The 21,145-nt window shown below is 49.1% G+C and overlaps 1 protein-coding gene across 1 annotated transcript in view; it reads right to left on the bottom strand.

Annotated features, from left to right (window-relative positions):
- The window catches only part of PPT1 (palmitoyl-protein thioesterase 1), a 28,178-nt gene extending 10,810 nt beyond the window's left edge, over window positions 1-17,368 (bottom strand). The window contains exons 1-5 of the mRNA XM_002715190.5: window positions 17,206-17,368; window positions 10,101-10,210; window positions 9,426-9,553; window positions 8,728-8,798; window positions 6,066-6,168 (exon numbers count right to left, since the gene is read on the bottom strand). Of these exons, the coding sequence (XP_002715236.1) occupies window positions 6,066-6,168; window positions 8,728-8,798; window positions 9,426-9,553; window positions 10,101-10,210; window positions 17,206-17,329 (536 nt within the window). The 5' untranslated portion in view covers window positions 17,330-17,368. The remainder of the gene's footprint in view (window positions 1-6,065; window positions 6,169-8,727; window positions 8,799-9,425; window positions 9,554-10,100; window positions 10,211-17,205) is intronic.
- Between the last annotated feature and the right edge of the window lie 3,777 nt (window positions 17,369-21,145).

Genomic DNA, 21,145 nt, shown 5'->3' with positions numbered 1-21,145 from the left:
CTCTGGGCATGGCTAACGACAGATGTGGGGATGCAACCTGAGCTGGGCCATGTCTCCTCCCCAGGAATCTGAACTAGGACCAGGAGATGACTGACATCATCCAAAGGGAAGATCGGCACTTGCGCGCCGCCTGTGCGAGGCCACCTCTCACCACGTGGGTAGCTGGAGAGGAAAAAGGCACAGCACAGAGAAGCTGTGATGACAGCTGCAAGGGACACTCCGGCTCCTGCTGGCTCCGTGTCCTGATTCCGTGCCCCCTGAGGCCTGGCCACCAGAAGATATAATATGACTTTCTTTTCCAGTTTATTTTGGCTTGATTTGGTTTCCTTTTTATAACCAGAATCCTCCCTAATACAAAGGGCAACCAGGGCCAGCACAGCAAAGAGAAGTCTCTCTCTGTCGCTTTAAGCGTTCACCACCCCCTTCCCACCGCTCAACGTGAACGACTTTCCTCTTGAAGCTGCATGTCAGCCATCTGTTAAAATGAGATTTTCACCCAAAGTAATTTTAAAGAGAGAAAAGCAAACACTTCTACGAAATTAGAAAGGGATCCTAAAAGTTAATCTGCAAATGAGCTGTTAGGGAAACGGGAAGGATTTCTCACGGAAACTGTTATAAACGGTGAGCTCCACCCCGGCTCACAAACCTAGTTCACCTGCAACACCACAAAACACTGCGAATCATTCCTCTTCTCTGCCTCCTTGGCGATCCCCTCGGTGTCCCAGCCACAGCCGCCTCTCACCCAGACCACCACGACGGCCCCTAGTGGTCTCCCACTCTTCCTCTACTCCCTTACAATCCACTCTCCACAAAGCATTGGGGATCTTCCAGACACATAAATCAGACCATGTGATTCTCCTGCTTCAAACCTCCCGATAAGGGGGGCATCTGGCTTAGCAGTTCAGATGCCAGGGAGAATGCCTGCATCTCACAGTGGAGGGTCTGGCTTCAAGGCCCAGTGGGGCTCCTGATTCCCGCTTCCTGTTAATGCAGATCCTGAGAGGCCCAGGGTGGTGGCTCAAGTGCCTGGATTGAGTTCTCGACTCTCAGCTTTGGCCCCTGCCCAGCCCCAGCTCTTAGGTGCATCTGGGGAGTGAACCAGCAAACAGGGGAGTGCTCTCTCTCCCACACGGTGTCTCTCTCAAATAACAATAATAGTAATAGTAAAATAAAAAAAGCCTCCCAATAGTTTCCCAGGATGTGTAGAATAAAATCACAACTCCTCCTGTGCCACGAGTCCCAGCATGATGTAGCTGCTGCTTTTCTGCTCAACTTTCTCTACCTCCCTCTAAACTCCAGTCACCCCGTCCCAGCCTCAGGGCCTCTGTGCTCCTCCTCCCCTGCTTGGTCCCTCTCTCCATAGCTCCTCTCCACGCTCCTTCCTCTCCTCCCAGCTTCAGTGTCTCTTTTTCAAAAACCATTCTGTCCAATATAGGAACGCCCTCAACTGCTCTCCCTTACTGCGTCCTGTTTACTTCTGCCCTGGCCTTCTCCTTCCTGGAGAGTCCCTAGCACACCTGTTCTCTCGGAGACCCCTCACCCCTCAGGGTGCCACTTATGAGAGCAGCAACCCTAATGGCCTTGTTCTCTGCAGTATCTGTGAAATCTATATACGGCCTGGCAAAAAGCAGTTCAATATTTGATGAAACTATGATTGAAATACTTCACAAGTCAGAGAAAATGAAATCACTGCAATACTTATAAAGGAACTGGTAAATTAATATTGAATACATATTTTAAACACAGCACAGTTTCCAGTGGTAACTGCCAAAACCTGTGACTTAATATGCAGTAAAAGCTTTATGTCCAATTTGTTTAATTGTCATAACAGCCCCGTGGGGCCAGCGCTGTGGTGTAGATTAAGCCACCACCTGCAGCACCAGCATCCCATACGGGCACTGGTTCAAGTCCCAGCTACTCACTTCTCGTCCAACAACCTGCTAATGTGCCTGGGAAAGCAGTGGAAGATGGCCCAAGGGCTGGAGCCCCTGCACCATGTAGGAGACCCAGAGGAGGCTCTTGGATTTTGGCTTTGGCCTGCGCAGCCCTGGCCATTGCAGCCGTTTGAGGAGTGAACCAGCAGATGGAAGACCTCTCTCTCTCTCTCTCTTTCTCTGTAACTCTGACTTTCAAATAAACAAATCTAAAAGAGAGAGAGAGAGAAAGATAACAGCCCTCTTGGAAACTACATAGGTACTTCAAAAAGCTAGTAGAAGGGTGGGCATTTGGTCTAGAGATTAAGTTGCCCATTGAGACACCTGTATCTCCTATCAGAGTGCCTGAGTTTGAGTCTTAGCTCCACTCCCACTTCTAGCTTCCTGCTAACGCTCACTATGGGAGACAACAGTGATGGCTCAAGTACCTGGGTCCCTGCCACTCACTTGAGAGACCTGGATTGAGTTCCTGTTCCCATCTTGGACCTGGCCCAACCCAGGCCGTTGTAGGCATTTAGGGAATGAAATCAGTGGATAGGAGTGGACTCTCTCTCTGCCTGCCAAATAAAGAGATTTTAAAAAATAAAAATGGGGGGCCAGCGCTGTGGTGTAGTGGGCTGCTGCTTGTTGTGCCAGCATCCCACATGGGTGCTGGTTCAAGTCCCGACTACTCCACTTCCAATCCAGCTCTCTGCTATGGTCTGGGAAAGCAGTAGAAGATGGCCCAAGTCCTTGGGCCCTTGCACACACGTGGGAGACCTGGAAGAAACTCCTGGCTCCTGGCTTCAGATAGGCCCAGCTCTGGCCAATGGGGCCATCTAGGGAGTTAACCAGTGGATTGAATACCTCTCTTTCTCTCTCTTTATTTTTCTCTCTCTCTGCCTCTCAAATAAATAAATAAATCTTTTTATTTTTTTTTGACAGGCAGAGTGGACAGTGAGAGAGAGAGACAGAGAGAGAAAGGTCTTCCTTTGCCGTTGGTTCACCCTCCAATGGCTGCCGCGGCCGGCGCACCGCGCTGATCCGATGGCAGGAGCCAGGAGCCAGGTGCTTTTCCTGGTCTCCCATGGAGTGCAGGGCCCAAGCACCTGGGCCATCCTCCACTGCACTCCCTGGCCATAGCAGAGAGCTGGCCTGGAAGAGGGGCAACCGGGACAGAATCCGGCGCCCCAACCGGGACTAGAACCCGGTGTGCCAGCGCCGCAAGGTGGAGGATTAGCCTATTGAGCCACGGCGCCGGCCCTTTTTTTTTTTTTTTTTTTTTTTTTGACACAGAAGGCCATTTTTTCCTTTTTGCATGTCTGAAGGTGCCAAGGTCCTTTAAAAATTCCATGGAAAACAGAATCTAGAGTTTATTTTGATGCAAAATGTTTTTGAAATCCATGCATGAGAGGTCTTCAAAAAGTTAATGGAAAATGTGGATTATAGGCCGGCGCCATGGCTCACTAGGCTAATCCTCCACCTGCCGCGCCGGCACTCCGGGTTCTAGTCCCGGTCGGGGCACCGGTTCTGTCCCGGTTGCTCCTCTTCCAGTCCAGTTCTCTGCTGTGGCCCAGGAAGGCAGCTGAGGATGGCCCAGGTCCTTGGGCCCCGCACCCGCATGGGAGACCAGGAGGAAGCACCTGGCTCCTGGCTTCGGATCGGCGTAGCACGCCGGCTGTACAGGCCATTTGGGGGGGTGAACCAAAGGAAGGAAGGCCTTTCTCTCTGTCTCTCTCTCTCACTGTCTAACTCTGCCTGTCAAAAAAAAAAAAAAATTGTATTTTAATGAAATCATGCATGGATTTCAAATTTTTTACATCAAAATAAATGTATCTCTTGATTCCACTTTCCATGAAGTTTTCAAAAACTGATTCTTTATCTACTTGAAAGGCAGACACCAGCAAGCTGCTGTTGAAGGAGGAAGAGTCGAAGGAGGAAATGACAATCAACCCATCGAGCTACCACTTTTCATCAATGTTGAGTTGTCACTTCTCATTCCCCACCGACTACTCATTTGCCATCACTGCCAAGCACTGTGTTTGGTTCACAAAACAAAGAAATACACCTACAAAAAAAAAACAACAAACAAACAAACAGTTATTTTCTAAGGGATCCAGGCAAGAGTTAGAAAAAACAACAACAATGGAAGAGTGAAGCTTAAAGAAGCCACGCACCTCCACGAGAACTGAGACTATGTAGGACATGGATTAAAGCTAGGCCTGCGGGCTGGCATCGTGGCACAGTCAGTTAAGCCACTGCTTACACTGCCCGCATCCCACACCGGAGTTCCGGTTCAAGTCCTGGCTGCTCCACTTCTGATGCAGCTCCCTTCTGATGCGCCTGAGAAAGCAGAGTTAGATGGCCCAAGTGCTTGGGTCCCTACCACCCACGTGGGAGTCCAGGATGCAGTTTCTACCTCCTGGGTTTGGCCTGGTCCAGTCCCAGCCGTTGTGGCCACTTAGGGCCCAGAAAATGGAAGATCTCTCTACATCTCCCTCTCTGTCACTCTACTCTGCCTTCCAAGTAAATAAAATAAATCTTAATTTTATAAAAAACAGCGAAAACAGGCAAAGTTGGAGATGATCTGAGTTACCTGAGGAGAAAAAGGTGGAGGTCAAGTATCTGTTTCCTGCACTGGCCATCAGGTGGCGCTGGTGGCCAGAAACAGCTTTGTGTTTAACACATAGCTGATAGGATAGGAAAACCCAGGAGGACGATGCTTCTTATGTGAGTTACTCACAAGGCCATCCTTTGGCAAATGGTTTCTGGGACATGTTATATTGAAGAGTCGTTATTTGACGGGAGTGATAAATTTGTGGGGCTGGCGTTGTGGTGTAGTGGGTAAAGGTGCCACCTGTGACACGGATACCCCATATGGGCACTGGTTCACAACCTAGCTGCTCCACTTCTGATCCAGCTCCCTGCTAATGGCCTAGGAAAAGCACTGGAAGATGGTCCAAGTGCTTGCGCTCCTGCACCCACGTGGGCGATCCAGGTGAAGCTCCTGGCTCCTGGCTTCAGCTTGTTTGCAGAACAGCTCCTGGCCGTTGCAGTCATCTGGGGAGTGAGCCAGAACGTGGAAGATCGATCAATCAATCTCTATCTATCTATCTCTATCTCTCCTCACTCTGTATCTGCCTTTCAAATAAGTTAATAAATCTTTTTTTATAAAGCGATAAAAGTGATAAATTTGGAAAACCCACAGGACAGATACCATAACCACATTAGTTGATCTCAACCATAGCTATCACCTAGACTACTGCACATCTTCTAAATCAGAATTCCTAGGGCGAGCACTGGAGTCCATTTTTAGTGAATTTCCCAGCAGTTAAGATGTATAATTAAGTTTGGAAATAACTGAACAAGAACATGCTCCAAAAGTAACTCTATGTATTTCTAAAAACCTGAACACATTTCAGCAGTTGGGGACACTGATGTGGGTGGGACAGACTCAGCACTGCTGACAACATAAAGAATCTATCCTCCAAATACTAAGAGCCATTCCCTGGGCTTAGAACTTTCCAAAGCCTTTGTTTGTTTGCTTGTTTAATTAACTATTTGAGAAGGAGAAATAGAGAGACAGAGAGAGAGCGCGCACACACAAGAGAGGAAGACTACTGTGTGTGAGAAAGCTCCCATCTGCTGGTTCGCTCCTCAAAGACTCGCAATGGGCAATGGCGGGGCAGAGTCAGGAGCTTAAGCTAGGAGGCTGGAACTCAGTCCAGGTCTCTCCCATGCACGGCAGGAATCCAACTCCTTGAGCTCTCATCCATGCTGCCTCCCAGGAAGCTGGGGTCAGGAGTGGGACAGGTATCCAACCCAGCCACCCTGTGTGGGACACAGACATCTTAACCACGAGGCCAAATGCCTGCTCCCGTTCGTTTTTTAAGGATAGAAATGTATTCTGTTATAATTACAGTCTTCCGACACTGAAAAATACCGTGTTTTTTTTTTTTTCTTAATTAGTAGACTATGTTTAGAACAGTTTTAGTTTTGCAGTAAGACTGAGCAGATAGTTCAGAGATAGTTTTAAGTCTCTCATTTGAATGCCATTAACAACTGCTCCTGGAATCCGGGCCAGCTTACAAATGTGAGCCTGGTGTCCTCTCTGAGCAACAGGGCTGCGTGCTTCCCAGCCCCGGCACGTACCGTTCTTGCACAGCTTTGGAGTAGGCCCCAGCATTCAGGGTTTTCCTGATCCAGTCACAGAGGTGAGAGCTCTCTCCCGGGCACCGAGGGAGTCCAAAAACACCTATGGTAGAGAGAAGTCCATTCCTTTAAAAATCATACACGGAGGACCTACTTCGTGCGAGGTACTTTGAGAAACAAAACAAGCAGGAGCCCACCCTGGCTTCCTTCGACTCTTCCTCAAGGAAAGTAAGCATCAAGAAGGAATTTTTTTTTTAATATTTTTAATGACAGGTAGAGTTACAGACAGTGAGAGGAAGGGACAGAGAGAAAGGTCTTCCTTCCGTTTGTTCACTCCCCAAACGGCCACTACAGCTGGCACTGCGCTGATCCAAAGCCAGGAGCCAGGTGGTTCTTCCTGGTCTCCCATGCGGGTGCAGGGCCCAAGCACTTGGGCCATCCTCCATTGCCCTTCCAGGCCACGGCAGAGAGCTGGACTGGAAGAGGAACAACCGGGACTAGAACCCAGCGCCCATATGGGATGCTGGTGCCGCAAGTGGAGGATTAACCAAGTGAGCCACAGCGCCAGCCCCAAGAAGGAATTCTAACACCAGCTTCCCCCTGGTGCTGCCATGCTCCCTGCTGCATTCCTGGGGGAGGCGCTGCCTCTGCGGGAACTCTCCTGGCTGGACTTCTCAGCTGCCACGCTTAGCTGAGAGGAGTCCTATCTGACCACCCCACATCAAGCGGTGCCCATCCCCGTCCCTTCGCCTCCTCCACTTCCTGTCATCCTCAGCATCGACTTATTAAGCAGAGTTCTAAGCAAACCCTTGGCATCCACAGGGGATGGGGCCCAAGACCCCCTGAGGATGCACAATTTGTGGATGCTCAAGTGCCTCATTTAAAATGAGCTTGCATTTGCATAAAGCTACACACAGCTTCTTGTATACTTTAAGTCACCTCTAGATTACCTGTAATACCTAATACCAGGTACTTGCTAAATAGCCATTACACTGCATTTGTTTTCTGGGAATACTGACAAGAAAAAAAAAATCTGTGTATGTTCAGAACAGGCAAAATGTGCTCTTTGAATATTTTCAATCCATGGTTGGTTAAATCCACAATGTGGGACCAATGGTATGGAAGGTTGATTGTATTGGCAATGATTATTTCATCTTTACAATGTCCCTGTGGAGTGGATGTCATTATTTCCCCCTTATCTCAGAGAACTTTAAAACACAGAGGCTACATACCTCATCCGAGGCTAGGCTGTAAGGGTGCGAGCCGGGATTCGAGCACACGCAGTTTGGCTCCTGAGCCTGCTTCTTCAATAACTAAAGCCACTGTCTTCACTTCCTAAGTATCTGTTGCGTGACTATCAGGGTGGGCCATGGAAGGTCTACAAAATCATTTGGTCTAGGCCGGCGCCGCAGCTCACTAGGCTAATCCTCCACCTTGCGGCGCCGGCACACCGGGTTCTAGTCCCGGTCGGGGCGCCGGATTCTGTCCCGGTTGCCCCTCTTCCAGGCCAGCCCTCTGCTGTGGCCAGGGAGTGCAGTGGAGGATGGCCCAGGTGCTTGGGCCCTGCACCCCATGGGAGACCAGGAAAAGCACCTGGCTCCTGGCTCCTGCCATCGGATCAGCGCAGTGCGCCAGCCACAGCGCGCCGGCCGCGGCGGCCATTGGAGGGTGAACCAATGGCAAAGGAAGACCTTTCTCTCTGTCTCTCTCTCTCACTGTCCACTCTGCCTGTCAAAATAAATAAATAAATAAATTGGTCTGGCTTTCCGCCATGGGAACCGCAGGTGGGACTTGAAATTCAATAATAATACCCAATAAGACCGGTCCACAACAGGCTAAACTTTGTAGTAGATAATTTTGTACAGCAGCGAATGATGTTATAAATATGCAAACAGGCCCCTTGCAGAAGAAAGGTTCCCCACCCCTGGACTGAAAGCTTCAACTGTGGTCACTAATCTGAATTTGTATGGTGCTTGTACTGTTTAAGAGTCTGACTACCTATTCACCCTAGTTTCCACTTCATCCTCAGAAAAACCCCCAGACGATGAGCCAGGCCATATCTTAGTTCCCCCATCTGTGAAAGGGACTTCCTCATGAGTAACAGTCAATTAGGTGACGCCAGGTTTCCCGATTAATAAGAGAATCCTACGCTCCCACACTCCTCCAGCTAACAGCTCCCCATCCGTCCTAACAGAGGTAAGATTCTGCACCAAACACACAGCCTCCCCGCAAAGTGTTTGATTTCCTCTAAATAGAAACCCTCTGTTTTTCAAAGGGTTTCCCTTCTCCTGTTACATTCAGAGACAACAAAAGCTTACACACTATTCTTTGCCTTGGCCTAAATTCCACAGGACATCTCCAGTGCTGGAGAACAGGAAAAGCCGTTGCTTTCCTAACTCCTCCAGCGCCCCCTGCCATGCGGCAGCAGTCATGCAATCCTGGCAAGCACATGAAAGAGAAGTGGGTGGCCTGAGTTCCAGGCCTCTGGCATCCTCAGCCTCTTCCTATTTCCTCATCAAGCCCACCCAGGGTGCTCAAGGAAACAGGATTTTGCAAGCATGGCTGACTTCCTGTGCAAAATGGAGCTGCTGAGATTCGTTTTCTTTTTAAATTCAAGTGGTCTGGTGGGTTACAAAGAAGGAAGTACAAAGGTCAAAGTTACCTTGATGCTGTCCTCCAATGGAGATCAGATTGTTCATGGGAGGCGACGGGCACCTCTGAGCCACGGCTCTCCTGCGGGAGGAAAGGGGGTTATGAGCTCCAGCTGTCAGGTGGAAACGGAACATTAACCATCAGCTCCCGCGGGTCAAGTGACTTAATCCTGCGGTTCCCCAAAGCCATGGAGTTTCAGGATTTTCCTCTCATACAGCCAAACACAAATCTTAATTTTTTTTTTTTTTTAAAGCAGAGTACAGAGAGGCAGAGGCAGAGAGAAAGAGAGGGCCTCCATCGGCTGCTGGTTCACTCCCCAAATGACCATGGCTGGAGCTGGGCTGATCCGAAGCCAACAGCCAGGAATGCAGGAGCCCGAGCAATTGGGCCATCCTCCACTGCTTTCCCAGGCCATAGCAGAGAGCTGGATCACAAGAAGGGCAGCTGGGACTCGAACCCATGGCCATATGGGATGCTGGCACTGCAGGCGAAAGCCTTACCCACTATGCCACAGTGCCAGCCCCACAAATCTTAATTCTTTCATAGGAAATAAATTAGCAGAGTCTATAAAGTTTTTCTGTGGGGATATTTTAGAAGGATTTCTCCCTCCAAGACAGGTGAGGAGCTCAAAAGAACGAAAGGAGTGGATTTACTGGAGCAAAAGAGAAGAAATGAACCCGCTGTAAGATGGAACCAAAGGGGACTTACAGAAACTGGCCTCCCTGGGAGAATCCCATGGCATTGTATCCCTTCTGCAATTTAGGATCCTTAGCAAGAATCTGACACACTGTTGCAACTTGGGAGTTGACATTCAAGAAGAAGCTGTTCTCCATGTCCTAAAAAGGAGCCACAGGGAAGTAAAAGGACGGGACAGAAAGCCACCAGCAGCGTTTTCTCTAAAAGCTGAACTCATTCAGGTTGGTAATGCACCAGCCATCAGAAGCGAAGGCATCACTGTGCGATTTGCTGCTAGAAATACACTGTGAAGCATTCCTTGTCTATTTTTAAAAATGTTTATTTATTTATTTCCGACTACTTGAAAGGTACAGGGGCAGACACACACACACACACACACAGATTTTCTAACTGCTGGTTCATTCCCCAAATGCCCACAATAGCCAGGGGCTGGGCCAGGCTGAAGCCAGGATCCAGGAATTCCATCTGGGTCTCTAAAGTGGGCGGCAGGAGCCCAAGCATTTGAGCACCTGCTGCCTCCTAGGCACATCAGCAGGAAGCTGCATCTTCAAACCAGGCACTCAGATCTGAGATGCAACAACTCAAGCACTGGCTTGACCCACTCTGCCACAGCACGTGCCCCAGGCATTCTAATAGTACAAAACAGTCAGCAAACCTTCCAAGCAGCCGGGGCTGTGAGGGCCTTACCTCCAGCAGGGTCTTCCCAATCTCTAAAGACAAGACATAAATTCCAGGTATTTTCTTCTCAACCATTTTCTTAACAGCACCCATGCTTACGGGATTACAACAGCTGTCTCCTAGCCAACAGAAACAATGATGCAAACTCATGAATCCAAACAGTATGATTTCTTTTTTAAAATTTTTGTGCCTCCTCTGGCATTAACGAGAGAAAATATCTGCAACACATATATCTAATAAGGGTTTAATAGCTACTATACATAAAGAACGCTTACAACTCAGGCCGAAGCCACAGCTCAATAGGCTAATCCTCTGCCTGCAGCGCCGGCACCCCGGGTTCTAGTCCTAGTCCCGTTCGGGGCGCTGGATTCTGTCCCGGTTGCCCCTCTTCCAGGCCAGCTCTCTGCTATGGCCCGGGAGTGCAGTGGAGGATGGCCCAAGTCCTTGGGCCCTGCACCTGCATGGGAGACCAGGAGAAGCATCTGGCTCCTGGCTTCAGATCAGCACAGTGTGCTGGCCGCAGCGGCCATTGAAGGGTGAACCAACGGTAAAAGGAAGACCTTTCTCTCTGTCTCTCTCTCACTGTCCACTCTGCCTGTCCAAAAAAAATAAATAAATAAAAAATAAAAAACGCTTACAACTCAACAAGATAACCTAATTAAGGAACAAGAAAAGAGTTTGAACAGACATTCCTCCAAAGAATATATCAAAATAGTCAACAATAATTATCATTGGTTGTTAAGGAAGTACAAATCAAAACAATGAGATACTACTTCACAGCTACTTGGATGGCTCTAATAATGATAATTTTTTTTTTTAAATGGAAAAGAAGTATTGGCAAGGACTACAGAAACCCTGTACATTGCTGGTAGAGATGGAATATGATGCAGTCACTATGAAAAACAGCTTGGCAGTTTCTCCAAACAGTAAACACACACTTGCCATAGGACCCCCTAACTCTACTCTGAGGCACATACCCACGAGAAATGAAAACACATGCATCCAGAAACCTGCACATGGATGTCCACTGCTGGGTTACCAGTAACAGCCAATAGGGGGCAGTAACACAAGTGACCAGTACTGGACGAAGGGATAAACAAATTGTGGCGTATACATACTATATCATATTTTCCAACTGTCGCTCCCCCTCTTCGTGGAGGAGCAACACAGGACCCTGCGCTGTTCTTTCGTCTGCTCGGCCCTCCCCGGGTTTGCTGCTGGTTCTTCCCGGGTTGGCTACTATCCCTTCCACCTCCGTGGAAGGGCAGTTCCCCCTGGCCACATTCCCCACTTCCGCAGGGGAGCGGCACACCGCCGGCCGGCTCTTCTCGGGGGCTGCACAGGTGTTCCTTCAGCTAGATGTTCCCCATAGATGTTCCCGGTGCATGCCGTCTCTCTCCTCCTTTATAGTCCTCCTCCGCCAATCCTAACTCGGCTGCCCACACGCCGAGTACGCTGCTCTCCAATCAGGAGCAGGTCCTACAGTTTATTGGTTGAACTGGAGGCAGCTGTGCAGAAGCTGTTTACTTCTCTCCCAGCGCCATATTGTGGGAGAGCAGATGCATAGAATAAGTCTTAATTCCAGTAACTTAGTCTAGTCCGAGCTGCTCCCCACAGAGGAGAGCAGATGCATAGAATAAGTCTTAATTCCAGTAACTTAGTCTAGTCCGAGCTGCTCCCCACAGATCCCCCTTTCTTTTTATTTTTTTGGCGTTGATACGCGCCTGTCTTCGGTGTCCCGCAGCACACACTCTGCTCTACTTGCTAGAGTTGCCACAGGCTCTTACAAGTCCTATCAATCAGGAAAACCGAATCCGGGTCCTCTCTTCGCCATGTTGTGAGGAGGTTTTTAGGCGCTGATGCGTGCCTGTGTTCGGTGCCCTGCAGCGCATGCTCTGCTCTTCCTGCAGGGGACTTACAAGACCTATCAGGCAAACCGAATCCAAGCCTTCTCATTGCCTTATTGTGGGGGAGACTTATTAGTGTTGGTTCGTGCCTATCTTCGGTGACCTGCAGCTCATACTCTGGTCGAGCTGCTTGCTGGCGCTTACCGCCTTAAATCAGGCAGACCGAATCCAAGCTTAATATTGTTGTATTGTGGGGAAGCCTTACTGATGTTAATTCGTGCCTGTCTTCGGTGACCTGCGGCGCATAAGCTGCTAGCTGCCCGCAGGTGCTCATCGCCTCACTTGATTAGGCAGACCGAATCCAAGCTCTCACATTGCAGTGTTGTAGGGAGGCCTTTTTATTTCTCTATTTCTCTATCTCCGGGCATTCCTATTTCTCCCATTTTACTTCTATCTTCCAGCATTCCTATTTTTCTCACTTTACTTCTAAACTTCTGTTTCTCTTATCCCTGCGGCTTCCCGCTCTCATTCTTATCCCCGCGGCTTCCCGGCTGCGCCCGCCCCGAGGCTGCTTCTCGGCAGCTTTCCGGCTGAGCCGCTTCAGCCCGCGCCTCTCTCATCTGCGCAGCTTCCCGGCTCCTCGCCCCGCCGGCGCCCGCCCCGCGGCGGCTTCACAGCTCTGCGCGGCTTCCTGGCGCCTCGCCCCGCCGGCGGGTTCCCGGCTCTGCGCGCACGCTCCGTGGTCTCCACGCACTTCGCGCCCGCACCACGGCCTCGCGCCAACGCCCCGTGCTCTCTCTGCACGCGGCGGCTTCCGCGAATGTTTCCGCCACCACCGGCATTCAGTCCAAGTTCCCCGGACTAACCTGGCGAATTCTGGCGGCCCACGTCTCTGCCTCTGGTTCCAGATCTTCGCCTCTTGCTCCCCAGGGTGACTTGAAGAATTCCAAGATGGCTTGGCCTGCACTCGCGGCTTCATCCTCCCTAACATTTTTCTCTACCCGGTGTGTTTCCCTAAGTTTTCTTCCAACAATATTCCTCCCTCATTTCTCCTGGCCTCTCCCCACAGTCCGTATCCAAGTCTAAGTTTCTTATAGGTTTCACTTTCACTTTCAACCTTAGAGATTTCTCCCAGCTTCCCCCCGTAGTCCGTATCCGAGTCTATGCCTAGGCTTTCAATAGCTTCTTCCGGCACCCTTTTCGTCCGGCTTTTCCCTAGGCTGTTTGCTAGTCTCTCTCTCCGGTATTTTCCCAGTTCTTCCCGTTTCTTCCCTCCTAAGTTTCATATCCGTCCTAAGTTTCCTATCCGAGTCACGTTTCTTCCCTCCTAAGTTTTCTATCCGTCCTAGGTTTCCTATCCGAGTCATTTCTTCCCTCCTAGGTTTCCTATCCGAGTCACGGCACCATTATGTCGCTCCCCCTCTTCATGGAGGAGCAACACTAAGCCCTGCCTAGGCTTCATATCCGAGTCACGGCACCATTATGTCGCTCCCCCTCTTCGTGGAGGAACGACACTAAACCCTGCCTAGGCTTCATATCCGAGTCACGGCACCATTATGTCGCTCCCCCTCTTCGTGGAGGAACGACACAGGACCCTGCGCTGTTCTTTCGTCTGCTCGGCCCTCCCCGGGTTTGCTGCTGGTTCTTCCCGGGTTGGCTACTATCCCTTCCACCTCCGTGGAAGGGCAGTTCCCCCTGGCCACATTCCCCACTTCCGCAGGGGAGCGGCACACCGCCGGCCGGCTCTTCTCGGGGGCTGCACAGGTGTTCCTTCAGCTAGATGTTCCCCATAGATGTTCCCGGTGCATGCCGTCTCTCTCCTCCTTTATAGTCCTCCTCCGCCAATCCTAACTCGGCTGCCCACACGCCGAGTACGCTGCTCTCCAATCAGGAGCAGGTCCTACAGTTTATTGGTTGAACTGGAGGCAGCTGTGCGGAAGCTGTTTACTTCTCTCCCAGCGCCATATTGTGGGAGAGCAGATGCATAGAATAAGTCTTAATTCCAGTAACTTAGTCTAGTCCGAGCTGCTCCCCACAGAGGAGAGCAGATGCATAGAATAAGTCTTAATTCCAGTAACTTAGTCTAGTCCGAGCTGCTCCCCACACCAACCATAAAAAGGAACAGAGTACAGACATGTGTCATTACTTGGATGAACCCAGAAAAGACAATGTTAGGCGAAATAAATCAAATACAAAAAGTGATATATTATATGCTTCCTTTGGGAGGAGGTATCCATAAGAGGCAAATCCATAGTGAGAGAGTAAGTTAGAGGTTACCAGGGAGTGGTGGGAGGAGGGTGGCGAATACTTAATGGATATTGTTATTGGCTAACTTTATGTCATAAAGTTTTTTTTTTTTTTTTTTTTTTTTTTTTTTTTTTTTTTTTTTTTTTTTTTGACAGGCAGAGTGGACAGTGAGAGGGAGAGAGAGACAGAGAAAAAAGTCTTCCTTTTCCATTGGTTCACCCTCCAATGGCCACTGCGGCCGGTGCTTGGCGGCCGGCGCACCTCGCTGATCCGAAGCCAGGAGCCAGGTACTTCTCCTGGTCTCCCATGCGGGTGCAGGGCCCAAGCACTTGGGCCATCCTCCACTGAACTCTGGGGCCACAGCAGAGAGCTGGCCTGGAAGAGGAGCAACCGGGACAGAATACAGCACCCTGACCAGGACTAGAACCCGGTGTGCCGGCGCCACAGGCGGAGGATTAGCCTATTGAGCCGTGGCGCCGGCCTATGTGATAGAGTTTTAGCTGCAAAAAAAAAAGACACTTTTGCTTGGCTCCTGTTTATCAAATAATACTAAGCTTCAATAGTGCATGCATAACACTTGGGGTACCAAAATGACAACAGAAAAGTCAACAGAAGTGCACAATCTGCTCCCTGATGACACAGGATATTTGGGCCGAACAGGTTCCAAACTTCAGAGCCAGGTACAGGGTGAGGCAAGCAAAGCGCCTAGGGCACAACATTTAAGGAGGGGCTCACTGTCAGGTTTGTGCATGTACTGACTCTGAACTTGTACAAACTTGAGAGCTACTGCCTCCTTAAATCTGCACTTGGCAACTCCTTGCCTAATGCTAGTCCCAGAAACCAGAACCAAGGACCAAAAGAAACCCGACTGGCCACTGAGTGGGAGAGGCAGACTGAGACAACTTCCCATTTCGAACTTAATCATTCCATTTTCAACTTAGGACTAAGCTTGGGAACGAGTTTAAAACAGGAAAGCTGTGGTCTAGAAAAATCTTCTGTTGTTCTTGCGACAACATTCATCAGGCTGAACTGTAATTGCCGGTTACTTAGCTGCCTCCCCCTGAGGGCTGACTGTGAGCTCTGGGCGAGCTGAGTGTCCATGTGTGTCCTCTATCAACCCACTGTAGCAGCCCCACAGCATGCACAGCGCCCTGGAAAACTCTGTATCTGCTGACTTTAACTCTTCTCAAACATTTTTCTTTTAAGCCATTCCAATAAAGCTCCCACTCTCACCACTCCCCCAAAACTGCCTGCGTTAAGATCATTCACCATCTTCACGTTGCTAAACCCAGTAATTAATTCTTAGCCCCACCCTACTTATCAACAACACGTGATACATTGATCACTCCCATCCTCTTCACCCCATTCTCTCTTCTGGGTTTCCAGGACATGGGACTCTCCTGACCTCCACCCCACTGGTTGTCTTGCCACTGTCTGCTTTGCTGGTTCCTCCTCCGCCTCTGAACACTGGAGAGCCTCAGGGCTCTCTGTGTGTGCCCACACCCTGTGTGATCTTGCCAGTCTCAAGGCTGTACATACTACCCATCTGCTAAAGGCTCCCAACTTAAATTTGTAACCTGGATCTCCATCTTAGCCCCCACTTAAACACTTCTACAGCATCTCTGTATTATCTAACAGGATCTTAAATGAATAGGTCCAAAAGCAGACTCTGATCTTCCTCGGCACCCCAAGCTTGCTCAGTCTACAGCGTTCCCTTTGAAAAATGACAACTTCATCCTTGTAATTGTTAAGGCAAAGACCTGTGGAGTCCTTTCTTTCAACCCTCAATCGATCTGTTAGCATATCCCATAGGGTTCTAGCTTCAAAATATATCCAAACGTGGACCACTTCCTAACACCCCTACTGTTATTATACAGTAGTACAGCCACCATCCAAGCCACCATCATCACTGTTCTAATTAAAATGTATGCATTGAAATGCATGTATGTATTGAAACATTACATTGTACCCCATAAATATGTATAATTATTGTTTGTCAATAAATACAAATAATCTAATTAAAAGTTTAAGTTACATCATTCAATTGCTCAAAGTTTCCAATCTCACTCTGGCCAAAGTCTCTACATTAGTCTTGGTACATCCAACAGTGTTTGCACTCACTTCCCTCTCTGGCCTAAATCTCTAGCCTCTTCTTGTTCACTCAGTTCTGGACAAACAGATCCAGATTCTATTCCTTGCATACACTAGACATACAACGGGTATTCAAAAAGTTCATGGAAATGAGGATCATGAAAAAATGCCTGGATTTCCATTTTTCTGCACCAAAATAAACTTATCTTTTAATTCCACTTTCCAGAACTTTCTGAGGAACCCACACACTTCTGCCTCATAGCCTTGGCATTTGCTGTGCCCTCAATTAACCAAGTGGCATCTTCCCCTCACCCAGATATCACTTTCCAAGTCCTCACCTCCAGTCTCTAGCCTTGTTCTTGCTTTATTGTTCTCCATTGCACTATCACCATTTGACAAATTATACAATTTGCTTATTTATTTCTGCATAGTCTGTCTCTCCCATTGGAAAGTAAGTCCCCAAAGGCACAAAGAATGTAATCGTTTAGTTCACTGTGTGTCCTCAGCAGCTACTAGGCGCTCAATAACTATGTGTAAAATGGATACATGAACTGTAGGTACCCAACAAATCTCTGTTCGGTGTGCCAAGAAACAGAAGGATGGATGCGCCGGGCAGACAGCCTCGACCTAGCAAGCTGGGCTAAGTGGCAAACGCTGCGCCCCGACGCCACTGCGGCCAGGATTAACAAGGACAACGGAAAGCCGCCAAGGCAGCGCACAGCTCTAGGAGAGCTCACCCAAACACAGCGCCTTCCCCTCTACCTTTCCAATGCACAGTATTCCGTCAAATGCTAAAACGTCGCGCCGGCCGGGTGCTGCGGACCGGGGTCCTGGCCCTCCACACCCGCAGTCCGCAGGCTGCAGGCGCGCGCGAGCCCCCGGGCTGGTACGGTCACCTCACCCTCCCGACCCTCCTCTCACTCACTCACCCATCCCGTGCCAGATCACCAGCGGCAGCGGTCCCGGGCCGGCGACATGGCCCAGCGCCCAGGCGGCGCAGGACCAGGGTAGCAGAGCCACAGAGAAGATCCACAAGCAGCTGGGCGACGCCATCTTGGCTGGGTCACATGACCGCGGCGCCGGACTCCTGGCACCAAGCCCCAGGCGTCTGGACACGGCCTCCGCGCATCGTGCGCGGCTCCTCGGCGGGTGGGTGCCAGCTTCGGAGCGCTCCGAGTGCCCGTGACCCCGCTAGGTGCCCGGGGCCTCTGAGGTCAAGTGGACCGCCGGTCGGGGAGGATCCAAATGTTTGCTAACATTTGTTCAGCACTTGGGTACCGCTTGTTAGGCCCGGTTCCAAGTTCTGTACAGCCCTCGAAGACTTCATCCTCATAGCAACGCTGTGCACACTTCTCCCTGCCTTACAGGTGCAGACACTGAGGCCTGGAGAAGGAGGGTGGGGGGCCAGTGTCACCCAGGTGGCAGATGGAGGGGTGTGGCCTTGCCGCTCTGCAGCACTGCGGCGGCCGGCTTTGGGGAGAAACGGAGAGGACTGTGCTGCAAGGTGGATAGATCATTTCCAGCCGGGGCTGCTCTTGGCGGCATGTGGCGCGTTTGTCCTGGGTCTCGAGGGAAAGAGGGGATTTCAACGGGCAGAGATGAAATCCGGGAGAACTGACTTGAGCTGAGGTAGCGAGTGTGGCGAGTTTTCCAGAAATGTCGAGGCTTCCAGACTGCCAGGAGCATCTATCCGCCGTGGACGAGTGATGGGGGATCCCGGGCACTGCCAGCTAGGGATCATCCCCAGAGCCTTCGGGACACGTCCCCTCTTCCATGCCCCTTTCTTTAACCCCTTTTATGTTCCAGTGCCGGATTCTTTCCCTCCATCCACAGCCATCATCTTGCTTTCCTGATTGGATTTTTTTTTTTCCAGGAAACATCAAAGTAGTTTGAATAGGGAGTTTGTTAAAGTATAGAGGCTACTTTTAAAAAAGCATGGGGGAAGATTTCCATTTACTGGCGTGAAAAAAAGTCTTCAACATACACATCCGTGGGCAGCCTTCTGTGCAGCTGTTTGTAGTGGTCAGTTGTTGATCGAAAAGGCCAGTTAAGGGGCCAGCACTGTGGCCTAGCGGGTAAAGCCCCAGCCTGCAGCGCTGGCATCCCATGTGGTTGCGGATTCCAGTCCCAGCTGCTCCACTTCCGATCCAGCTCCCTGCTAATGCACCTTGGAAAGACGCAAAAGATGATCCAAGTACTTCAGTCCCTGCACCCATGGCGGGAGACCTGGAAGAAGCTCTTGGCTTGGGCCTGGCCCAGCCCTGGCTGTTGTGACCATTTGGGGAGTCTGTCCCTCTTTCTCTAACTCCGCATTTCAAATGAAATAAACATAAAATAAATCTTTTATAAAAAGGTCAACTAAAATGCAGAATTATATCATGAAGCATTATACACTATACAGTTTTAAGAGCAAGAAGTCTAATGTAAATTACACGCATTTTTTTTTTTTAAGACTTACAAGTGTGAATTCTTTCACTGGTCTTGGGGCAGCATCAGGCTTTTTCTTTCATTATGGAGACTCTGATGGAAGTTTTCTTGAAGTGATTGGTGTATCTTGCCTTTACTGAATCATCTATGATTTCTCTAAAGTGGAGCAGTGACTGAAAGGCACTTGTAAAAAAGCAATTTTAATGCAAACTCTTGGAGATGGTACCATGTTTCCTCTCACTGATTTCTCTCTCAGACCTAATGCAACCATTTTTTAGCCACTTGCTTTTAGCCAGCTTTTCCAATGCATTCACCTTAGATTTCAGAGAAGCATCTCCTGTTATCTTTATACTCAGTGTCATGTATTTGCAAATATTTGATCAAATTACAATAGCAAATATCATGGGTAAAAATAAGTGGAATGAAAACCCAATGGGCAGGTGTTTGGTGAGCAGATAGCTGAACTAGTAAGTGTAGAACCTCCCGGAGTTCTCAAAAGCGGTCTTTTAGCCATGCTTAGCATGATGTGGGCATCTTAAGCACCTCTGAGAATTGGGGAGATAGGATAAACTGGAATGAAGAAAGTAACTATCTCTGTCTGTACATAGAGAGATGATTGAGTGACTCTAAATTTACTTAAAAATCATTGGATTATACACATAAAAGTGAATTTTGTGGCATGCAAATGGGATCCAATGAAGCTGTTAATAAAAGAAAACTTCTATGCATTCATGTTCTCTAGTGATTACACTGAAAAACCAAAGCATTGACAAAAAAAAATAAGAAAATAAATATTTAAAAACACCTAGGGGCTGGCGCCATGGCTCACTTGGTTAATCCTCCACCTGCGGCACCGGCACCCCAGGTTCTAGTCCCAGTTGCTCCTCCTCCAGTCCAGCTCTCTGCTGTGGCCCGAGAGGGCAGTGGAGGATGGCCCAAGTGCTTGGGCCCTTGCACCCACATGGGAGACCAGGAGGAAGTACCCGGCTCCTGGTTTCCGACAGGCGTAGTTCCAGCTGTGGCGGCCATTTGGGGGGTGAACCAACGGAAGGAAGACCTTTCTCTCTGTCTCTCTCTCTCTCTCACTGTCTAACTCTGTCAAAATAAATAAATAAATAAATAAAAATAAAGTAAAAAAAATAAATAAAAACACCTAGGGACTGTTAAAAACCATATTCTTGGGAGATATATAATCAGGAACTTTCCTTTTTTACTTCATACACTTCTGCATGGTTTGAATTTTTACAGTGAGGATACATAAATTGATAATCATAAAACAATGGAGATTATACATATATCTAAAAGCTGGATTTTGAGGTTAAGAAAATTGATTGAAGTTGTCTCAGTCTGTTTCCATTAGTAGCTAAAAAAAAAAATCCAAATTATTTGTTTATTATATTTACTTGAAAAGCAGAGAAGTGACGAAAGATCTCCCATCTGCTGGTTCATGCCCCAAATGCTTGCAGCAGCCGGGGCTGGGCTAGGCCAAAGCCAGAGGCCAGGAACTCCATTCAAGACTCTCTCACATGGGTGATAGGAACTACTCCTGCAGGCATCTCAAGTGGCACGTTAGCCACCTTGCCAAATGCTTGCTCCCAAAGAATGTCTAACAAGTTAAAATGTCACCACAGCAAACAAAGAGCAACAGCTCTAAATATCAACTGAGTGGCAGTCAAGGAAAGGGAATAGAAGATTCTGGACTGGTGTATTGTCAAGGTTTCCAACCCTGTCTCCATTCCATCAAGACTTATACATCAAGAGCCACAGAATCCTGAGAATTAACACACACTTATGCACCTAGAGCACAAGAGAGAAGAAAATTAGTGGTTTCCTTGTCTTTCCTCCCTTCTCTTCGGATAAAAGGAAAACAGGGGCTGGTGCCGTGGCTCACTTGGTTAATCCTCGTCCTGCAGCGCTGGCATCCCATATGGGCGCTGGGTTCTAGTCCCGGTTGCTCCTCTTCCAGTCCAGCTCTCTGCTGTGGCCCGGGAGGGCAGTGGAGGATGGCCCAGGTGCTTGGGTCCCTGCACTTGCATGGGAGACCAGGAAGACGCACCTGGCTCCTGGCTTTGGATTGGTGCAGCACCGGCCATAGCGGCCATTTGGGGAGTGAACCAGCGGAAGGAAGACCTTTCTCTCTGTCTCTCTCGCTCACTGTCTATAATTCTACCTGTCAAATAAATTAAAAAAAAAAAAAAAAAAAAAAAAAAAAAAAGGAAAACAGCTACTGGGGAGAAAAGGCCAAACAGGAAGCGTGGAATAACTCTTTAAAGTGGGGATGAAGACTCCAGGAAAGTGTACTTGGCGGGGAGAGGGATGTTCTGAGGATTCAAGCTATCGTTCCCTTGGGAATGGAAAATAACAAAAGCTAGTAGAGTGATCTCTGCAATAGACACTTCACAAAACCCCAGAAGCGGTTGTACAAAGGCTTCACACCTGGGC

Source organism: Oryctolagus cuniculus, chromosome 7 (assembly GCF_964237555.1).
Source record: "Oryctolagus cuniculus chromosome 7, mOryCun1.1, whole genome shotgun sequence".
NCBI lineage: Eukaryota > Metazoa > Chordata > Mammalia > Lagomorpha > Leporidae > Oryctolagus > Oryctolagus cuniculus.
Note: the sequence above shows the minus strand (reverse complement) of the source record. Positions and strands in the feature narration are given on the sequence as shown.